A 21,035-nucleotide genomic window follows, 5' to 3' on the forward strand; every position below is an offset into this window, starting at 1 on the left:
TAGTTTAGGGAGTGGGGATAACCAGTCTTTGAACTTAATGGACAATGCCTTTTACATGTGTTATCAACTGGGAAAGGCAGTTCAAAGTTAAAATACTTGGTGGTCAATTTCGAAGGGTTTTGGAGCTTAGCTTTGGAAGTTAGGTTCATAAACTGGGTCTGAGAGTCTAAACTAAGGAACTTAGTTTCACCAGGCACCTAAAAAGTGCGTGAAGCCAGATGCAGAGTCAGTTCAAGGTACGAGTTTGAGCAGTAGGTACCTAAAGTGGGTCACGAAAAGAAGGTGAATAAAAAGCTGCCAGCTGATAATTCACGTGATTTAAGTGAGCAGGAGCCTCTTCTGCTGCTGCTTAAATCACGTACCACCTCTTAAGTGGGGATATTCAATGGCACTTAAGCAGACAGTGCTGTTGAATATCCTCACAGACCACCCAACAAAAAAGTGAGCAGGACAGAGGTGGCACTAAGGGCAGCCAGGGAGGAGCCGGGGGTTATGCTGAATATCGGCTGAAACCTGCATAGGCTCCAGAGGCCATACCCATCTAATTTAGCCCACAATATTCAGTGTCGGTGCCCTGACATGGCCTGGGACTGAATATTGGGAGGTAATCTAGCCGGTGATGGTCAGCGTTGTAAGAAATGCTGACCGCCGCTAGCTGAATATCAGGAGGCTGGTGTACAGCTAGATAATGTTTAGCCCAAAACATAGGATCCTAAGTCTGACTTAAAATTTGCATAATTTAGGTACCTAAAACTCAGGTTAGATGCTCGGTTCTCTCTGAATGTCAGCCTCTTGGTTATTAGAAGGCCTTTAATGTTTGCAGGATATTTACACAATACTTACAAAAGAGAAGGCTAGAGAGGAGCAGCCACTGAGAATTTGCCGTAATCTCGTAGAAGTTCATGTGGCATTAGTCAACCACATATAAATCTTAGTGTAAGGAAACAGGGGCTGACAAGGCCCAGTTCCTGCAGGCATTAACGGATCACATTTACAAGTGTGTCTACTTGAGGAAAGGAGAGGGAATGCATGTTACAATCTGACGTGGAGAGTCTGTGGCTCATCAAGATGTCTGGGAACATCTGGCAGCCAATCTCATCTGCATTTAGTGAAAACAGAAGAACAACTGTTCAGTCATACAGTGACCATATTGATTTAAGCAACAGCACTTAAATTATACTACTACTACTACTACTTAGCATTTCTATAGCGCTACTAGGGTTATGCAGCGCTGTACAAGTTAAAACATGGGGAAGGACAGTCCCTGCTCAAGAGAGCTTACAATCTAAATGATATACATATATATATATATATATATATATATATATTCAGCACCGTTATGGATAGCGCAGTTATGGATAGCACAGTCTCCATACCCAATATCCCCCTATATATACCTATTACCCCTATATATATACCTATAGGGGTAATTCTATAAAGAGGGTGCCAAGATTTAGCCAACAAGTGTGTCCATAAATAACCTGAATACAGGCACACATATGTGCACACTATCCCCCAAATTCTATTAATGGTTCTCAAAATCGCATGTGCAAATATGGGCACAGACACAATTGGAGTAAGAAGCCAATTAATGCCAATGATTGGGTGCTAACAATTATTGGTGCTGATTTGCAAGAAATTGAATTTAAGCATGCATCTTGCTAGGCACTATTCTATAAAGATATGTGCGTAAAGTTTTCAGCGCGAAAAAGGAGGTGTGGCAATGGGAGGGGCATGGGCATGTCTTGGGCATTTATTAAAGATGCATGCAGTATTATAGAATTCGCGGGATCCATGCCTAATTTAGGTACGAGGAATTACACCAGGTTTCAGTTAGGCATGGATCCCGGCGCTGCGCACTATTCTACAAATGGCATCCAACTCGGAATAATGTTTATAGAATAGCGCTCAGCGCACATTTTTTTTTGGGGGTGCCCAAATTTGGGTGCCATTTACTGAGTCTAGTCCTATGCATATAAATGCCAATATTCCAGTTTCATGCTCTTCTGTAGAGTTCTGTGGTAGTGTGTTAGTCCACTTTTAAAGGTAATCAATAGAAATAAAACAAAATAAAACATGGAAAAGAAAATAAGATGATACCTTTTTTATTGGACATAACTTAATACATTTCTTGATTAGCTTTTGAAGGTTGCCCTTCTTCGTCAGATTGGAAATAAGCAAATGTTGGTAGATGACAGTATATATAAGTGAAACATCAAAGCATTCCAGTGACAGTCTAACAGGATGGGGGTGGATAGGTGAGAGACAGGAAGAGTCGGGTGGATGAGGGACAGGGAGATATGCATGGAGATAGGAGGGTGACAAAGCAGTACAATGTTGTGGTTTATAATGGGCTAGAAAACCCAGATCTTTGTTAAGTCCTGTCTGGTGGGTGTCAAAACATTTAATCATTCTGACTTCAAAGGTCTTACGTTCCTGTATTGTTTTAAAGTTCCCTTTTAAGATTCTTACCATGAAGTCACTAGTACAGTGTTCTGGTGCTCTTCTGTAAAATGGCGCTTAACTGCAATGGCATCTAGTTTGCAGGTGGGCGTTCACATGGGCAGAGGTTGGGAAGAGCATGGGCAGGACACACATTTATGCATATAGATTATGGAATCCTATAATCCACAAGTGTTTCTTTAGAGATCTAGGCACAGTCATTTACACCAGCACAATGGCTTTTTGTAATTCATCACACCTAAACTATGGGTGTGTTCTTGGCATTTTTCACTGGCATCCCATATACAAAAACAGGTGCTCACTTAATGGAATAGTTTCCAAGTAGGCAGACCTTTATAGAATTAAATGGTAAATGGAATCCGCTCGGAGGAAAAGAAGGTAAGTGGAGTTCCTCAGGGGTCAGTGCCGGGGTCTATTCTGTTTAATATATTTGTGGGAGATATTCCTGAAGAGTTGGAAGGAAAGGTGTGCCTTTTTGTGGATGACATGAAAATAGCCAATAGAGTGGATACTCTGGAGGGAGTAGAAACGATGAGAAGAGATCTCCGAACGTTAGAAGAATGGTCGAGGGCCTGGCAATTAAAATTTAATTCTAAGACCTACATCATGAAACCTTTTTTACTTTTTCTAAAAAAAACTCAGTGCACTGTGCAAAACTGATTTTTTATTTTTAATATGCTGTGCTCAGTGGTGGGGGTATCGTCCACAGGACTCACGTGCAGTGTTCACTGCTTAGATCCCTTAGTAAACATCATTGCACACCTCCTTCCTCCCTATCTCCTTATTGTTAACATACAACGTGTTTATGCTAGATGTTGCTACTTAGCTTCGTTCCGGAGTCAGTGCTGCTCGACTCTGTAGATGTTAATGTCCTGTGGGGATCCCCATCCTTGGTGAAGTTAAAATCTCAGTCATAATTCCTTTATTTCCATTATGCGGGACTGAAGTCTTCCTTGATGTTCCTGGTTCCCTACATGCTCAGCATGTTTCGTGCTATGCGTCCTCAGGGGAACTCTGCATGAGCCAGCTGCTGCTGCGTCCTTGCCACCTCCTGCTTCTCAGTGTGCAAGTGCCTGCCCCCGAGAGCTGCTGGACATGGCCTTATGGACAGCTCTGTGCTGGCTTCCGCTGTGAGGAGAATTGGGGCTGGGTCTCACCTTTTCCGGGGAGGCCCCGGGATGTGGTCTTACTTCAGATGATTGTATTTCACGTAGGCGCAATAGAGGAGAAAGACCAGGGCTGTGGCGCCCAGCAGGAGCCAGCACAGAGCTGTCCATAAGGCCATGTTCAGCAGCTCTCGGGGGCAGGCACTTGCACACTGAGAAGCAGGAGGTGGCACAGGGACGCAGCAGCAGCTGGCTCATGCAGAGTTCCCCTGAGGACGCATAGCACGAAACATGCTGAGCATGTAGGGAACCAGGAACATCAAGGAAGACTTCAGTCCCGCATAATGGAAACAAAGGAATTATAACTGAGATTTTAACTTCACCAAGGATGGGGATCCCCACAGGACATTAACATCTACAGAGTCGAGCAGCACTGACTCCGGAACGAAGCTAAGTAGCAACATCTAGCATAAACACATTGTATTAACAATAAGGAGATAGGGAGGAAGGAGGTGTGCAACGATGTTTACTAAGGGATCTAAGCAGTGAACACTGCGAGTGAGTCCTGTGGACGATACCCCCACCACTGAGCACAGCATATTAAAAATAAAAAATTAGTTTTGCACAGTGCACTGAGATTAGGTATAGTTAGTTTTTTTTTAGAAAAAAGTAAAAAAGGTTTCATGATGTAGGTTCACCAGCTGCCCATGAATGTATAACTTCATTTGAATATTGAGTAAGGATAGGTTTTAAAGATGGATATTGAATGATGGTGGTGGGGAAGGGGAGGTCCTTTTTGCATTGTGTTGACATGCTTGTGGAAAATTTTTGAAATCATTAAAAACTTGATCCAGTTTATAAAACCTATATGGATTAACCCAGTGGTTCCCAAATCTGATCCTGGAGGCACCCCGGCCAGTCAGGTTTTCAAGATATCCACAGTGAATATTCATGAGATAGATTTGCATACAGCGGAGGCAGCGTATGCATATCTCTCTCATGAATATTCATTGCGGATATTCTGAAAACCTGACTGGCTGGGGTGCCTCCAGGATCAGGTTTGGGAACCACTGGATTAACAAAATCACAGGATAGCAGGGAAACCAACATGTCGTTGAAAGAATATGTACTGGTACTGGTATTGCTATGCTTTCCACACTGGTGTTAGAAAAATGGTTCCAAATGTGAAAACAAGCCAAGATACTGTAGTGTGAGATCATATTTAGTGAACTTGCACGTTTTATGCCCTGCACAAGCTACGGTTTTAGTCAGCTGTCTCTTGCACTGTGCTGAAAAAACTTCCAAACTTTCACAGAGCGCCAACGTATATGAAATCAGATTCTATTTCCAGCTTAGATCTTCCAAAGAGCTGCACTTATTTATTTAATACATTTGTGCCCTGCGCTTTCCCACACGTTGCAGGCTCAATGCGGCTTACATAGTAAATACAATTACAAAGTCTAGAGGAGAATATTACAAGTAGCAGTAAACGTAGTAATTGTGAGGTTTTGAGGATATGTGAGTTGAATATGAAGGCAAACAAAGATAGGATAGCAAAATGAAAAGAGATTGGGAAGAATAAGGGGTGGGAAGGGCGGAAAGGAAAGATAGAGGGATGTGCATAAGGAGACTGGGAGATATGGTCTAAGGTAAAACGCCTCCACCCCCAACCCAGGTTTGTCTTCCACCAGTAGACTGAGACCTGGAATGATCACAGAGTTTATGCACACAGGCATAGACGCCAAGATTTCAAAATGATTGAGGATGCCACACAATACAGATTACCCCTCCCTGGACACAATGAAAGAGCTTAAGTCGATATTCAGAGTACTCAGCACTCACTGGCACCCACAAAGTTAGTTCTTATACTTACAGACTCCAGAAGGAAATACTAGCCAAGCATAATACCCAAAGGTCTAATTTTACATGTAAAGCAAGATATACACATAGGGACCGATATTCAGACCACAGGAGTTAGCCAGGCTGACTCCTGCGGTCAGAGCTGAGCCCGGATATTCAATGCTGGGCTGTTTCCAGTGACCCGCATTGAATATCCAGTTTGGTTTTGGCTGGTTTCAACTTAACTGGCCAAGCCAATATTCAGCGCTGGCTGGTTAAGTTGAAACCAGCCAAAGATAGGCCTGCAATTTCAGCGGCCCATTTTAACTGCCAAACGTAGTCAACAATGCACTGAATATTAGAGGATAGCTGGCTTTATCATGCAATAAAGTCGGTTTTCTGCTAAGCGCTGACCATGAATATTCAGTGGGAGATAACCGGCTGTCTCCCACTGAATATTCACAGATAGTCAGTTGAGCGCTATTTAACCAGCCAGGACCCATTCCTGGCCAGTTAAATAGCGCTGAATATTGGGCAGATAGAGAAGGGTTCATGGGCATGTGTGCGTAAAAAGTAGACATAACTAAAGATAGCGCCTACTGTTATGCAGACCACTCGTAGGAGCTCCCAGGGGCATAGTTTGATGAAACAAGGGACAAATTTGTGTATTTTAGAAAATACACTAGTGCACACATAGGACTAGATTCAGTAAATGGCACCCAAATTTGGGCACCAAAAAAAAATGAGCGCTGATATATTCTATAAACGGCGCTCCGAGTTGGATGCATGAGGATCTACACTAACTGAACTCTGGTGTACATCTGCGTGCTTAAACTAGGCGCAGATCCCCCAGATTCTATAATAGTGCACGCATCTTTAGTGAGCATCTCTGACCTGCTCATTCTCCTCCCATGGCCACGCCCCCTTCTGGGTTGCATACTAAAAAAATTTACACGCACATCTTTATAGAATACCGGCTAGCAAGATGCACATGTAAATTCAGATTGAGCATGCAAATTTGAGCACACAATTTTGAGCACCATTCATAGAATTTGGGGAATAGTGGACATGCACCCATTTACACCTTCTTTGAACATATGGAAATTTGTGTGTGAGGATTTGTGCACTGGGTATGGTTATGGGTGTCTATTTTATAAAGGCTCGTGAGCACCTGTAGGTGTCCTTTTGAACTTTGACATAGGCATTTCTGTTATTAAATTACCTCCATCTGTCACACAAGATATATTGCTTTGTAACCAAATGCTGTACTGTGAAGCAGCTTAAAAAGCCAGGCTGTGCACTTCTGGACACACTTATTTTATAAGATCAATAATATTACTCCCCCTTGGTTGAATGGGAGACAAACTATCATCACCAACTGCACTTTCAACAGTGTACAAAATAAACGCACCCAACAGTTAGGAAGCCATTTAATAGGCAAGACTTCAGCCAAACAGGTGCTTTGCACTTATTGGGCTCTTGGATTTCCTGTTTTTAGAATTCTGAGTTCTCCTTTGAGGAAACGTTTGGTTTATCATTGAAAGAACATCATTTTTTGGATAGCAGATTCCAAGAAAGGCTATTCTGTTATAGACAAAAGAGATCACTATGATGTGGTATGATCTGTCCTCTGTTTTTGAGGATAAAAACAGACAGTATTGGAGGCCAGGAAGTAACTCGTCTTGATCTACTATTGAAAAGCATGAACTAAATCCCGAAAAGTCAGATCTGGAGAAGTAGTAAAGCAGAAGAAGAACGTTAAAGCCCCTTCCAGTCTTATTGTCATATAAATCTGAGAGGTCTTTCAGGAGAGGATAAATAAAAAAGAATGCTTGAAAAAGAAACTTGGATTGGGGAGGGAATAACACAAACTGTTTTTAGGACTACACACCAATTCCATGTATGGTTAAGAAGAAATATAAGAATAATATTTACTGACGATCAGCAGCCAACTCAAATAAGACATTGTAAGGCCTAGAAGACAGATGTACATGAAAGACGGTGTCATTAACTGTATGTTTTTTTTTTACAAAAATCAATTTCTGTAAGACAAAAATGATAAAATATGCACCACAATCTTTTGCAAATCACAATGCAGACACCTTGTTTACCAACCTGAAAATGTTTGACTTCCAAATTTCTTTCTATTTGGCTCCCTTGAAAACATTTGGAATTTTAGTCTAGATGAATTGGAATGTCTTGCATGTGCTCAAATGGTGAGATAATTTCCAGAATCAAGTCATTTGCTCAAGCTGTCATCTGGAGAGCATACCGATCAGATCTGGATGAGATAACAACCTTCACAAGCCACCAAGAAATTCAGAGTCAAAAGTAGATGTATTTTCTTGTATTTTTTTCACTTGGTATAGGATGTGCCGGTCACTCAACTGTTGGACAATATTCTTTAACTCAGGGAAAATTCAACCAGTTTTGTCTCACACATAGGTGGTAGATTCTTCTGAAATACCTCTTTTTTTTAACTTGATAGAATGAGTCTTTCCTATGAAACTTTCAGTTATTGAAGTCTACATCAACCACCTTTCTAATGAACCACTGGTGTTGTGTCATTATGACAGAAAACAAAAGATGGAATTAAAACATCAAGTCAAAACAAATGTAGTTATACTTTTTTTTATCATCAGCAAAATCTGTAAGCATTAAGGGAGCATTTACTACATGCCGTGTACTAACACCGTTAATGCACATTATTAACCACAGAGCCCATGATCTCGTTAACAAAGTCAGCATGTGTTGTTAGTAAATGACCCCCTTAAGTTGTAATCCGCTCTGGCTGCCATGTCTTGGTCATTCATAATGCTGTAGGGTATGTAACCCTCTGTGTTGCTGTCCAGCAGGGTGGAGAAGCGGAAGGTGCCGGACTCTGTGGGTAACCTAAAGGAGAAATACTTAAGACCCTCTCCACTACTCTTTCATCCCCAGGTAAAGTCAACTCATAAAATCCCAGGCAAGGTGGTTGGGTTTGTTTCATGGTTTTTATAGCAGTATTTGCCTAAACTGGTCTCAGAACCTCATCTAACGGATCTGGTTGACAGGATAGGCACAAACCGCCAATATTCAACTTGCGGCGGTGACATTTGAGCCTCTCACAGTCACGGGCTGAATTGATCTCGGATATTCAATGCCGGGGCATGCACAGTTTCCAGCTTTGAATATTCGGTGTCGGCGATTACCCGGAAGTTAATCGGTCACTGACCGATATTCAGACCAGTGCCCTGTTAACTTTAGCGCATTAAGTTAGGACAGCCATTTTGCTATCCTAACTTTATGTAGTTACTTAGGGCTCCTTTTACGAAGTTGCGGCAAAAGGGGGCCTTCGCTGGCATCGGCGTGTGTTTCTACACGCACCGAGGCTCCCTTTTACTGCAGCAGATAAAAGGCAGGTCTTTATTTTTTTCAGGAACTGGCCATGCAGCAAGTGAAGCACTTGCTGTGTAGCCATTTTGGGGGGGGGGGGAGGGGGCACTTACCGCCACCCATTGAAATAGCGGTAAGGGCTCTCACGCTAACCAGGCAGTAATTGGGCAGCACGTGGAACTGCCCGATTACTGCTAGATACACACCGGCACTACAAAAATCAAAATATTTATGTTGCGCCAGATATGACGGCGCTGGGGGTGAAAACTACTGCTGGGCTGCTGTGGTTGCCCTACGGTACTTCCTTTTTAGCGAACGATAAGCCCGCGTTGGGCTTACCGCTGCTTTGTAAAAGGGGCCCTTAGTCAGTTAGGATAAAGCTGTGTAAAGATAGAACTGTGTTTTATACGGTCTCATTTATGTGGTTGCCCTGGCTGGTTAAGTGCTGAATATCGGTACTTAACCGGCCAAGTGCTGACTCCATCCCCGGAATGCTCCCAAAATAACAACGGAACTGGAATTCAAAATGGAGTGATTTTCCTTTTCAGGAAGCAGTTAAAGGCTTTCACTGCTGTGAAATGTTCATAGGTAGTGATTTGTATGTATATTCAGTTACTATGTTGTTTTTATCTTGAATTTTATATGTTTTTATGTGAAAATGATTTTGTATAAAATAGTAGATGGTGGGGGGGGGGGGGGGTTATAAATTTTATAAATAAACATAGGGGATCCCTAAAGAGCAAGAGGATGGAAACCAAGCAAAGACCACATCAACTTAAAACAGCTGTGAAATAGCTGTTGTACTCGGGGCAGTTGAAGGGCCCAAACAAATCCATCTCTGGCCCTGCCCCCAAGTTCTCTAGTTGCTGAGCCTGGGTTGGACATAATATTGATTTGGCTATGGCCCCAACCCATTCCGCTGCTTATAGCTGCACTGAGAAATCAAAGGTAAAGAAACTGTGTGAAAGGTACTACCCTAACAACCCTACTGGGGAGACTGGATGGGCCATGTTGGTCTTTGTCTACCAATTGCTTCAAATTCAAAATAGTGTCAGAGGGAAAAGAGAGGTATTATATATATTTTCTACGAGCTCTTTCTCAAAATAATAGCTTAGCAAATAAGTCAATTACTTCACTGAAGTACAAAAAACTACTGGGGGGGAAAAGCCTCAGAACCCTCCCTCCACTTCTGCATAACAGAAGAAATTCTGGTAGGACTTACAGGATATGTTCACTTCACAGTCATAAAAAAAAACCCCCAGAGTATATATTTGTTAAAACTTCAGTGAAAAATCAGTTTTCATGGATCCTATTTATCAAGTGACGTGAAAAATCACAGAAACTTCAAAACTTATCTCAATCAACAGCTTTCTCTTGCACCGACTGTGGCCAAAGTTTCACCAAACAGGGCTGTGTCATTGTGGGTTAATGGTCTTTATCTACCGTCGTCTTCCCCTTCGTTAAATTATCACCTCAATGGCTACAGATGAGAGACATTCAACCATATCTTCCTTTAGCAAAAATCACTGTCTCATACAACAATATCTAGGTCTCCTTCCCCTCAGGGATTCTGCGGGCTTTCTTCAACGCACTATACTTGCTAACTTTAATGCAGATTTTAACATATTGTTCTCTTTTTAAAGAAAGCTCTCACCTTGCATAAATAACCTTATGGTTTGTGAAAGTCTGATCCCAGCTGCTTTCACAGCTAAACTTAGTCTCCCTCATTGTTTTGCTTCGGTGCAACAGTTTGGTTAATAACTTCCCCCAATTTTCCTCCTAGTTGGCTGGATAATGCCAACAGACCAGTCAGGGACATCCTGTGTTTGTCTGAATGAGAATAGTGGCTAGTGCTGCCTGCAAAGGAACCGATAGCAGGGAGGACTTACCAAGGCGAGGCAGGACCCAGCAAGACGGTGAGACATTTATGAGACATGGAAAAGAAACAACTGTGGTGTGGGTGGAATCCTGTCGTCATTGTTCCTGAAAATGTCTTTCCATGTCAGGGGATTTATGAAACCTGGTTACAGGGATGTGGAGTCAGTACACCAAACCTTCGACTCCAATTGCTCCATTTTTCTATTTTCCGACTCCTAGTGATATTAAGCTTTACATTCTTTGTTATTGATCTAAAGTACTGGTAAATATAACTTTAGATCCAGGACAAAGATATAAAATGATACATTTACCATATATTATAATATTGTAAATTGATTCGGTACATTTTTACTACTCCGACTTCACCTAAAATTGCTTCCAACTCTGACTCCACATCCCTGCCTGGTTATTTCCAATAGCTTTGTAAGTTCCAAAGCAGCATAGTCCGTAGTCGAGAACAGTGGAGGAAACAGATAAAGTAATATGTCTCTTGGAGCTGGAAATTCATTTTAGTCAGGATAATTCAAGTTCTTTGCTGATTCATAAAGCATAGGTCCTTAAAATAACCAAAATTAAATAACACGTACCATAAGTTAACAAATCTACGTATACATTTGCAACCAGGTGAATCCTGAAAGTCCTTGAAGCCTTTGCTACCTTTTCATCCTTCTTCCTGGAGCCTATTTTACCTAGGGCGAAGGTACTGCCCAACTTCCTATGGATGAAGAAGCTGCATTTAACCTTCTCTAGTTATATTGAATTCAAAGGAAAACTTGGCATAGAGGATTGGGGTGTTACTTTATAGAGCTTCAAGTCCTAGGAGGAGAAGAACCAGTGCCAGATATTGAACCCAACCTTCCCTCCTAGCAGCAGTGAGCGGGAATCAATAATCCATTGGAATAAACTGTCTTTTTTGTGATATAAATTTTTGAATTAGCAATAAAAAAAATGAGTAACCTTTCATGAAGGAAGGATGATATAGGTATACGGTAGGCTGTAGGATAGCCAGGTTGGAACCAGAAGGTTACAACACCCCAGATACCAACCAGGTCAGTGTCAACTGGTTTGTGGTAACAGGACTGTCATCTAGCAAAGCCACAGGGACCCAGGCAGCCATATGTTGAAGCCTTACTCGTTTTTAGAGCTTGGTAGTAAGTTATTTGGAGATAGGGAATTGATGTCAAATTAAATATGGGAATTTCTACATTCATCTACAATCCAAGAACAAAAAAGAAAAAGACATTGGCTAAGACATGATATCCTACAAGTATTTAACTTCTATGACTCATACTGGAGGTATCCTTAGGAATGTGGAGAGGGATGGACAGGGTGTATCGTTGCAGTACATCAAGTTAATTCAAGCCTGATCCTTGAGGAAGGGAGGAATAGACAGGAAATCACCGAGGGGTCTGTTTACGAAGCAGCTCTAGTGGCTGTTCATGTGAATGGGCCGTGTCGGCACTAGCGCATGGACAGTCGCTAGTGCTTCTTAGTAAACTGTAGCGTTAGGGACAAAAAGAGTTATCTAACTAGGCTATAGTGACATAGCCAATTGTCAAAATATTGGGGTAAACCAGAAGAGAAATTATGATGTGCTATCAATAGAATCTTAAACTCACACCTGTAAGAAATAGGGAGGCAGTCCAACTAAAAAATCTTTGGTATCATGTGATAAAATCAATGAGCATCATATTATAATTTGACCACTGTGTTTTAAACCAACTTGAAACCTTTATAGATGTCAGTCCACATGGGATCAGGGCATGAATCAACAAAGACACCTCTTTGTCCTCTAATAAACATTTTCACAGAGCATTTCTTATGAAGAGCACAAATTGATGATTTCACCATGGAAGCTATCTGGGACTCAAAATGTGAGCTCAAAATCTAAGTCTACCCCTAGGGCTTCCATTACAGATCTTAGCGGTAGACGGATGTGGATAATCATTAATTTTTTACTAAGAAACTGAAAAGACTAGGAAACATATATCAGTGAGCTAGTAAATCAGGTTTTCTGTTGCCATCAGTTCACATGCAGATCATAAATAAATATTAATGTGTACGTAAGCATGCATGCCGCTAAAACTAATTATTTTGTTTACTTAGGGAGTAGGAAAGAATGTTGTGATTAATTAACGGATAACAAAATGCTGGGCATGTTGATTCTGACTTAGCAAGATTAGATGTTCTTGCTTCCCCAGGAACCCATCCGTCTCATAATAAAATGACTTCTTCTTTCTTGCACCGCAGATGTCAGCGATAGAGACCATGACTGAAAAACTGGAAAGTTTTGCTGCACTGAAAGCAAACACAGGAAGTTCCTTACAGCCCCTCCCGCACCATCCTTTTAACTTCCGATCTCCGCCCCCAACGCTCTCAGATGCAATCCTGAGGAAAGGCAAAGAGCGCTACACTTGCCGGTAAACCTGGGAAGTTACCATTTTCTGGCTAATGGGAAACTATTTAGAAATATAATCCAATTAAACTTTAGTTTAAAAAATTGCTGGTCTATTGATGCAGAAGGAAACTAAATCCCAATCCTCCATTAATTAAACACGGAAGGCCAGGCGATCTAAGGGATTTCTCCAATGTTGTATCTATAGATTAGACCATCTGGCCCTGAAAGGACAATATTCAAAGCCTCTTCTTTAAAATAGCATTTTGGATTCTATATATCCTACTAGCCGTTGAGCCCGTAAAAACGGGCTGGTATTGGGGTTTTCCTTCCTTCCTTCCCCCTCCCTCCCCGCGAGGTCGCCACCGCTACCGTTTCCCCCCCCCCCCCCCCCCCCCCCGGAGTCACCGCCATCCGTCCACCCGGCCCGGGCCCTCTCTCTCTCCGCTACTAAACTTACACATCCATTTGCCGGAACGCAGCACGCACATCAGCTGAGCTGCCGTCGGCCCTTCCTTCTCTGCCTGTGTCCTGCCCTCCTGTGACGTAACGTCAGCGAGGGCGGGACACAGGCAGGGAAGGAAGGCCGACGGCAGCTCAGCTGATGTGCATGCTGCATTCCGGCGAATGGATGTGTAAGTTTAGTAGCGGAGAGAGGGGCCAGGTGTGTGTGTGGGGGGGGGGGTAACGGTAGCGGCGACCTCGGGTGGGCGGGTGCGGTATCAACCTCGGCAGCGCAGTTTCCCTCTCTGTCCCGCCCTCGTCATCACGTATTGACGCGGGGGCGGGACAGAGAGGGAAGTCTCTACTGCGCATTTGCGAGTGAGTCGGTCACTCGCCGTTTATATGTTTGATTCTATATATCATGCCTAAAAAAACTGGTGCTGAAACAAAATATGCTAGGCATATTCTAAGAGTATACCTACATTTAGGCATACTTTATAGAATAAACCAAAATTCCTGTGTGGTTTATAGATTACGCTGAGTGCCCGACCACGCAACTAAATTTAGTCACAGGCAGTAAAACTTTGGTGTAACTACCAACGCCTAAGTTACGCACAGACGGAGTGTATTGTATAACAACACGCATAGATTTTAAGAAGCCCATGACCCACCCATTCGACGCCCGTGACCACGCCCCCTTTTTCAACTATGCAATTTAGAATTTACGTGCATCACGTTATAGAATATGCTTAGACTGTTCTGCACGTAAATTCTATTTAATGCCAATTAGTGTCAATAATTGCTTGTTAAGTGGTAGTTATTGGCACTGATTGGCTTGTTAAATAATTAAGGGAGTCTTTTACTAAAGCTTAGCTTGAGTTATCTGCAGCAGGGCCCATAGGACTAAAATAGGTCCTGCTGCAGATAACTCGCGCTAAGCTTTAGTAAAAGACCCCCTAAATTGTGTGTGGAAATCCAGAATATGACTGGATTTGTGCATGTAACTTAGGTCTGCTATATAAAATCCGAGGGGTTCTGTGGATAACAGTCCTTATGTGCTTGGGTATCATACAGTACTTTAATCTATGAATTGTAGAGATGGTCAAGGAGTGGAGGGAGTGTGGGGGATTTAATAAATTGATGGTTTCATTATTAAAAATCATGCACGTTATTTTATACCCAAACAAAATCTACGCAGGCATAAATCTGTGTGCATAATTTTCTTTTTGTGCGATAAGCAAGGCAAAACCACTGGTGAAGTTTTGATTATGGGTGCAAACCAGGGGCGTAGCTACGTGGGGCCACGGGAGCATGGGCCCCCACAGATTATGCCCTGGCCCCCTCTACATTTGACCCCCCCCCCCCCCCGCCGCCGCATCAGGTACCTTCTTTGCTGGCAGGGGTCCCCAATCCCCGCCAGCTGAAGAGTTTTCTTCAGCGCCGGTTGACTCCGGCGCCTTCGTTGTGGGATCATCTGTTTCTCACGCCTTACTTCCTGCACGGGGCTACATGCACGGTGCAGGATGTAAGGCGTCAGAAACAGATGATCCCACAAGGAAGGCGCCGGAGTCAACCAGCGCTGAAGAAGACTCTTCGGCTGGCAGGGATTGGGGACCCCTGCCAGCAAACAAGGTACCTGATCTGGCAGCGAGGCAGAGGGCGGGCGGCGATGGGGGGGGAGGGTTGCAGTTGCGGCAGCAGTCCAAAGTGGCGGGGGGGGTCGGCGGTGGCAGGAGGCGGTTAAACAGTGCCCCCCCACCTCGGGCTCTGGCCCCCCCTCCCACCGAGATCTGGCTACGCCCCTGGTGCAAACTCCACAGATAACAGCACCAATATGCTCATTTTTTATCATTTACCTCCACCGTTTATTATTATTTCTAATTTTGTATAATTTGTTTAGGAAATGCCTAAGATGTTTCTAATTTTGTATAATTTGTTTAGGAAATGCCTAAGATGTTCTGATTGGGAATAAAACAGTAAAATGCATTGAAGCAGCAGAAATAAGTCGCTGAAACTCTTGACAATGAACAGCATAATTCTGCTGGGTTAGGAGAATCTTAGAGGAGCATTGATGAAGTTGTACAACACCCAAAATAGTGTGTGATGTTTATTTCAACTTTCAATTCCTAGGTACTGTGGTAAAATCTTTCCTCGGTCAGCCAATTTGACCAGGCATCTCCGGACACATACAGGGGAGCAACCATACAGGTAATACCTGTTTCATCTTTTCATGCATTCATCTAGTTACCTATTATACCACCATTGTGACTGGTGCCACCTAGCATCCTTATTTATTTATTTATTTATTGTTTGCATTTGTATCCCACATTTTCCCACCTCTTTGCGGGCTCAGTGTGGCTTATCTATCCTTCATCCAGCAATGTGCATCATATTTATTTATTTATTTATTATTACATTTGTACCCCGCGCTTTCCCACTCAAAGCAGGTTCAATGCGGCTTACATATTATATACAGGTACTTATTTGTACCTGGGGCAATGGAGGGTTAAGTAGAAGTCGGCCCTTGCAGATCACCAATGTGGCCGCGCAGGCTTTTGCTTCTTTGAGTCTGACGTCCTGCACGTACGTGCAGGACGTCAGACTCACAGAAACAGAAGCCTGCGCAGCCTTCTACATGGAATGTTGCTAGTGGAATAGCAACATTCCATCTAGAATCTCCAATAGTAGCAACATTCCATGTAGAATCTCCAATAGTATCTATTTTATTTTTGTTACATTTGTACCCTGCGCTTTCCCACTCAAAGCAGGTTCAATGCGGCTTACATAGTAATAGGGATTGCAGGATTTAGATAAGAAAATAAAAGTTAATATAACAGGATACCAAAAGTGATAGGTAGGTAGAGAAGGACAGGGGTGAAGGAGTAGGAGAGGTGGAAGCAAGGGTGGAAGAGGCGGGTGGGGGATGGGTACAGGATAAGCAAATGGAATTTTGGTTGGAAAGGTAGTCAAGGTCATATAGCTTAGGAGTCCTTTTACTAAAGGTTGTAAAGTCCTTAACATGCAGCAGGGCCGCTGAGAGACATAACCGGGCCCGGGGCAGAACCGGACCGCTGCAAGCCAACCCCTCCCCCACACACACACATACACACACTCATGCCCCCCCCCCCCCCTTGCACCTCCGCTCCCACCCACCTCCTTAACTTTCTATCTTTGCCGGCTCCAGCAAGCTGCTTCCTGCATACCTGCTCCCACGGTCTGGTCTGTCCTGTCCTGCTCCTGTCTGTGCCGGGAGTCAGAATCCGTATGATTGCATTAACATGATATTGCGCTAATGCAATCATCCGGGTCCTGGGCGGTATTCACGAGTAGGGGAGGACAGACCCGGAAGCAGGCAGCAGGAAGAAGCTTGCCAGCGCTGTGCCAGGACCCGGGCCCCCCCTTGGAGGCCAGACCTGGGGGATTTTATTTATTTATTTATTATTACATTTGTACCCCGCGCTTTCCCACTCAAAGCAGGTTCAATGCGGCTTACATATTATATACAGGTACTTATTTGTACCTGGGGCAATGGAGGGTTAAGTAGAAGTCGGCCCTTGCAGATCACCAATGTGGCCGCGCAGGCTTCTGCTTCTGTGAGTCTGACGTCCTGCAGGACGTCAGACTCACAGAAACAGAAGCCTGCGCAGCCTTCTACATGGAATGTTGCTAGTGGAATAGCAACATTCCATGTAGAATCTCCAATAGTAGCAACATTCCATGTAGAATCTCCAATAGTATCTATTTTATTTTTGTTACATTTGTACCCTGCGCTTTCCCACTCAAAGCAGGTTCAATGCGGCTTACATAATAATATGGATTACAGAGTATTGATAGAGAAAATATAAGTTAATTATAGCAGACTAATAAAAGAGATAGGTAGGTAGAGATGGGCAAGGGTGAAGGGAGTAGGAGAGGTATGAGCAAGGGGCAGGTGATCATTGGAGGGGGGTTAGAGAGGCGGGAGGGGGGATGGGACACGGGATAAGCACAGGGAAACTTGATGGGAGATGTATTCTGGGTCATTGTCGCTGTCTCCTGGATATGTGTTGGGCAGATTTTGCCCCTCTGTTCCACCTCTTGGTTGCCCTGACATGAAGTTAGCACACAAAAAACAGGCGACCACACAAACATTAAACGTTAAAGCATTTTGTGGTATTTTTCCTGCTTCCCCACACTAAACCATGGATTATTAAGGGCCCCTTTTACAAAGTGGCAGTAAGCCCAACACGGGCGCTAAATCCCTAGCGCGCCGTCAAATCTGGTGCTTCAAACATATATTTATTTTTATATCGCCGGTGTGCACCCAGTGGTAATCGGGCAGTGCCGCGCACCGGTTTAGTTTGGGAGCCCCTACCGCCACCTCAGTGGGTGGCGGTAAGGGCTCCCCCTCCGAAATAGCCGCGCGGCAATTGTTTTACTTGCCGCATGGCCTTTTCCTGCAGGAAAGATAGACTTCCCTTTTATCTGCTGAGGTAAAAGAGGGCCTTGGCGCGCATGAAAAACACGCGCCGATACCAGTGCAGGCTCCCTTTTGCCACAGCTTCGTAAAAGGGGCCCTTAATTTCTACACATGCAGGTACATATTAGTACCACTTAATGGCTATTATTGGTACATAAGGCCAATTAGTTTCTAAATTAATAATTAAGTTAGGCACACACCTATAACTGTGTGCCCAAATTTCTGCACTAGTTGGAAATTTGACCACACAACTTTATAGAATCTAGCCCTAAACGGGCAATTCTATAAACTAGGGAATGGCTAGTATTTACATGCCTGTTACATGCCTGTATTCCTGGAGGTCCAGCGGGGTTGTTGGGGCCAGGAACACAGCCCCCTTGCTCCTGTCTCTTGCGGTGCTTCTCTAAAATGGCTGCTGTAATCTCTTATGGCAGGTCGTGATACTGCACGAAGTACCACGAGCTGCCGTGAGAGGTCGTGGCACCCGTTTTAGACCGGTGCTGCAAAGGGCAGGATGCGAGAGGACTGTGCTCCTGCCCCCCAACGACCCCACTGGACCACCAGGGATACAGGTAGGCACAGGGGGAGGGTGTCCTGACTACCACAAAAATTGGTATACTGAGTCATCCCTAAGACTTCTGAGGCAGGCATCCTCTGCACCAAAATGCAGGACTGTGTCGAGTCATAGTTAGGGTTGTCTCTATAAATTGTTGAATAAACACCCCAGAGTTGAAACTTCGGCGGTCACTCCCCTTTTTTGTTTTTTGCTTTTTGCTTTAAACCTAAGTACCCACATTCACAACTGACAGACCAGTTTTTCTTCCCCCCCCCCCCCCCAAAAAAAAGGAGCATGGCAGCTTATCAAAGGTTAGGAAAATAAAGATTTATTTGGTCTGCTCTCCCAGAAAATTAGCCATATGTGTGTGGAGGGGGTTTCTTTATACCAGGAGGGCTGACTTCTGGACAATGTTGCATTGTAATAGCACCCCAGGGAGCGGCTGCTATGTTTATAAAGTGCTTTAATTATCATCGATTTTCTCCTGTGCTCTGAGAACTGTGATCCTCAGCGTCGGGCAACAATAATTGTTTTGAAAGTTTGTTTTTGCAAGCGTCTGCTCTCGCTGGTTAAAGGAAGCTTGTTTCTTTTGGGCTTTTTTTTTTTTTTTTTTAACGCAAGACGACTACTTCATGGTTTTAGGTGGTTTTGAAGTTAGCAGTCGCATCGAAGCGCTAAACTATGGAAGAAAATTTCCAAAGGTATTTACCTAGATAAGTTTCCCTGGTTGATCATTGATCCTCTTTCCCCATCGCCCTCCTCCGCCCCCTCCTCATCTCAAGATTGGCTCAAAGTACACCAGGGTTTCACAGTGCAAATAGATTTAACTGTTTAAAAAAAAAATGGCTGTTCTGGGGATGTGTTTACTTGAAGGAGGAAAACTGTGCAAGTCAAGGTGATTTTCAAAGATGTTTGCTGTGGTTTACCCCCCCCCCCCCCCCCCCCCCCCTCGCCTATCATTTTCAACTTTCAAAGCAAAATCACTCAGGTAGTCAAAATGACCCTCATATTGCATTTATTAATGTATGTTCGGTTTATCAGAGTGGTATATCATATTCATGACCCTTTACCCCCCCCCCCCAGTTGGCACAAGGGGTGCTCAAGGTTGTACAATACTGCCACAGGAGTGCGGTGGTGATTACTTGATTTTTTTTTTTTTTCTGGAATGGAGGAGTAGCCTAATGGTTAATGCAATGAGCTGAGAATCTGGGGAACTGGGTTTGATTCCCAAGTGCAGCTCCTTGAAACTCTGGGCAAGTTACCAGGTGAAAAACAATTTAGATTATGAGCCTGCTTTGGTTGTATCACAGAAAGGCAGTATATCAAATCCATGACCCTTTAAATTTAGTGAGCATTAAATCACTTCCACACGTGTTAACCTATGATTTAATGTGTGGTAAGACAATTAACATGTATTAGAAAATTCTAATGCATGTCAAATATTTATTAAAATAAATATGTGAAATAAATTGAACAAAATGTTTAAAAACCAGGCAAAACACAAAACTATCCTGGAAAAAAAAAAAGAAAAGAAAAATGCATTGGTGCACATCCTTTTCATGTATTTTATATGAATTAAAAAAAAAACCAGACAGATGCATACTGTTTTATCAACATAGGTGAGTAGGCAGGTTTGAAATACCATTTTCAGGAGTTATAAGTATGTTTATATTCTACATATTATGAAGGATTAGTCACTTATACCTGGTAGGAACTACCAGCACCACTCTGGACTAATGCCTGCCTCTTATTTTCATTGCATGAGGCTTAGAATGGTAATGTAAGGAGGTATTTCAAATCTGATAAACAAATTACTTTTTACATATGCATAGCAAGAAAACGAAATGTGTGAGGTCTGATCAACAAGAAAGGGCATATTTTATACCATGTTCAGAAACACAGAAAGAATAGATACATTTTAAAATATATCTATCCTATGAAAATTACAGGAATTAGGTAATGCACGCAAGGGATCAATATTCAAAAATACACATAGCAAAGCTTTACCTAGCTTACTTTAGAAATTAGCTGGTTAAACTGAACAGATTAGCTAAATTTAACTTCCTAAAATCGTACGGGCTTGTCAAAAAAGAGTCAGCTTCAGGAGCATACCCAGATGGATTTAGGATTTAAACAATCTACTCCGGTAACACAAAGAAAGCTCTCCTGTCTGAAATCAAGCCAGGCAAATTTTGTCCAGCTAAATTTGTGATAAATTTAGCTGTAAATTTATCTAAAGAGGGATTAGTAAAAATTTTCCAGTTATCTTTGCTACTGAGCAGTATAATGGAAATTGACCTGACAGGATCTAGAGAGGGGCATAATCGAAAAAGGTTCCCAAGTTTTCCTGAGGATGTCCTTGCAGGACGTCCCGGCGAAGGGGCGGCGAAACCCGTATTATCGAAAAAAGATGGGTGTCCATCTTTCGTTTCGATAATACGGTCGGGGACGCCCAAATCGCAAAATTTAGGTTGACCTTAGAGAACGTTGTCTCCAATTTTCGGCGATAATGGAAACCGA

The 21,035-nt window shown here is 43.1% G+C and overlaps 1 protein-coding gene across 3 annotated transcripts in view; it reads left to right on the forward strand.

Moving 5' to 3' along the window:
- The window catches only part of PRDM16 (PR/SET domain 16), an 895,576-nt gene that overhangs the window by 820,596 nt on the left and 53,945 nt on the right, over positions 1–21,035 (forward strand). For all 3 annotated transcript variants that reach the window (XM_030222585.1, XM_030222586.1, XM_030222587.1), the window contains 3 exons: positions 8,261–8,348; positions 12,912–13,081; positions 15,631–15,708. In XM_030222585.1, coding sequence (XP_030078445.1) covers positions 8,261–8,348; positions 12,912–13,081; positions 15,631–15,708 — 336 coding nt within the window. The remainder of the gene's footprint in view (positions 1–8,260; positions 8,349–12,911; positions 13,082–15,630; positions 15,709–21,035) is intronic.

This window comes from Microcaecilia unicolor, chromosome 13 (genome assembly GCF_901765095.1).
Source record: "Microcaecilia unicolor chromosome 13, aMicUni1.1, whole genome shotgun sequence".
Taxonomy (NCBI): Eukaryota; Metazoa; Chordata; class Amphibia; order Gymnophiona; family Siphonopidae; genus Microcaecilia; species Microcaecilia unicolor.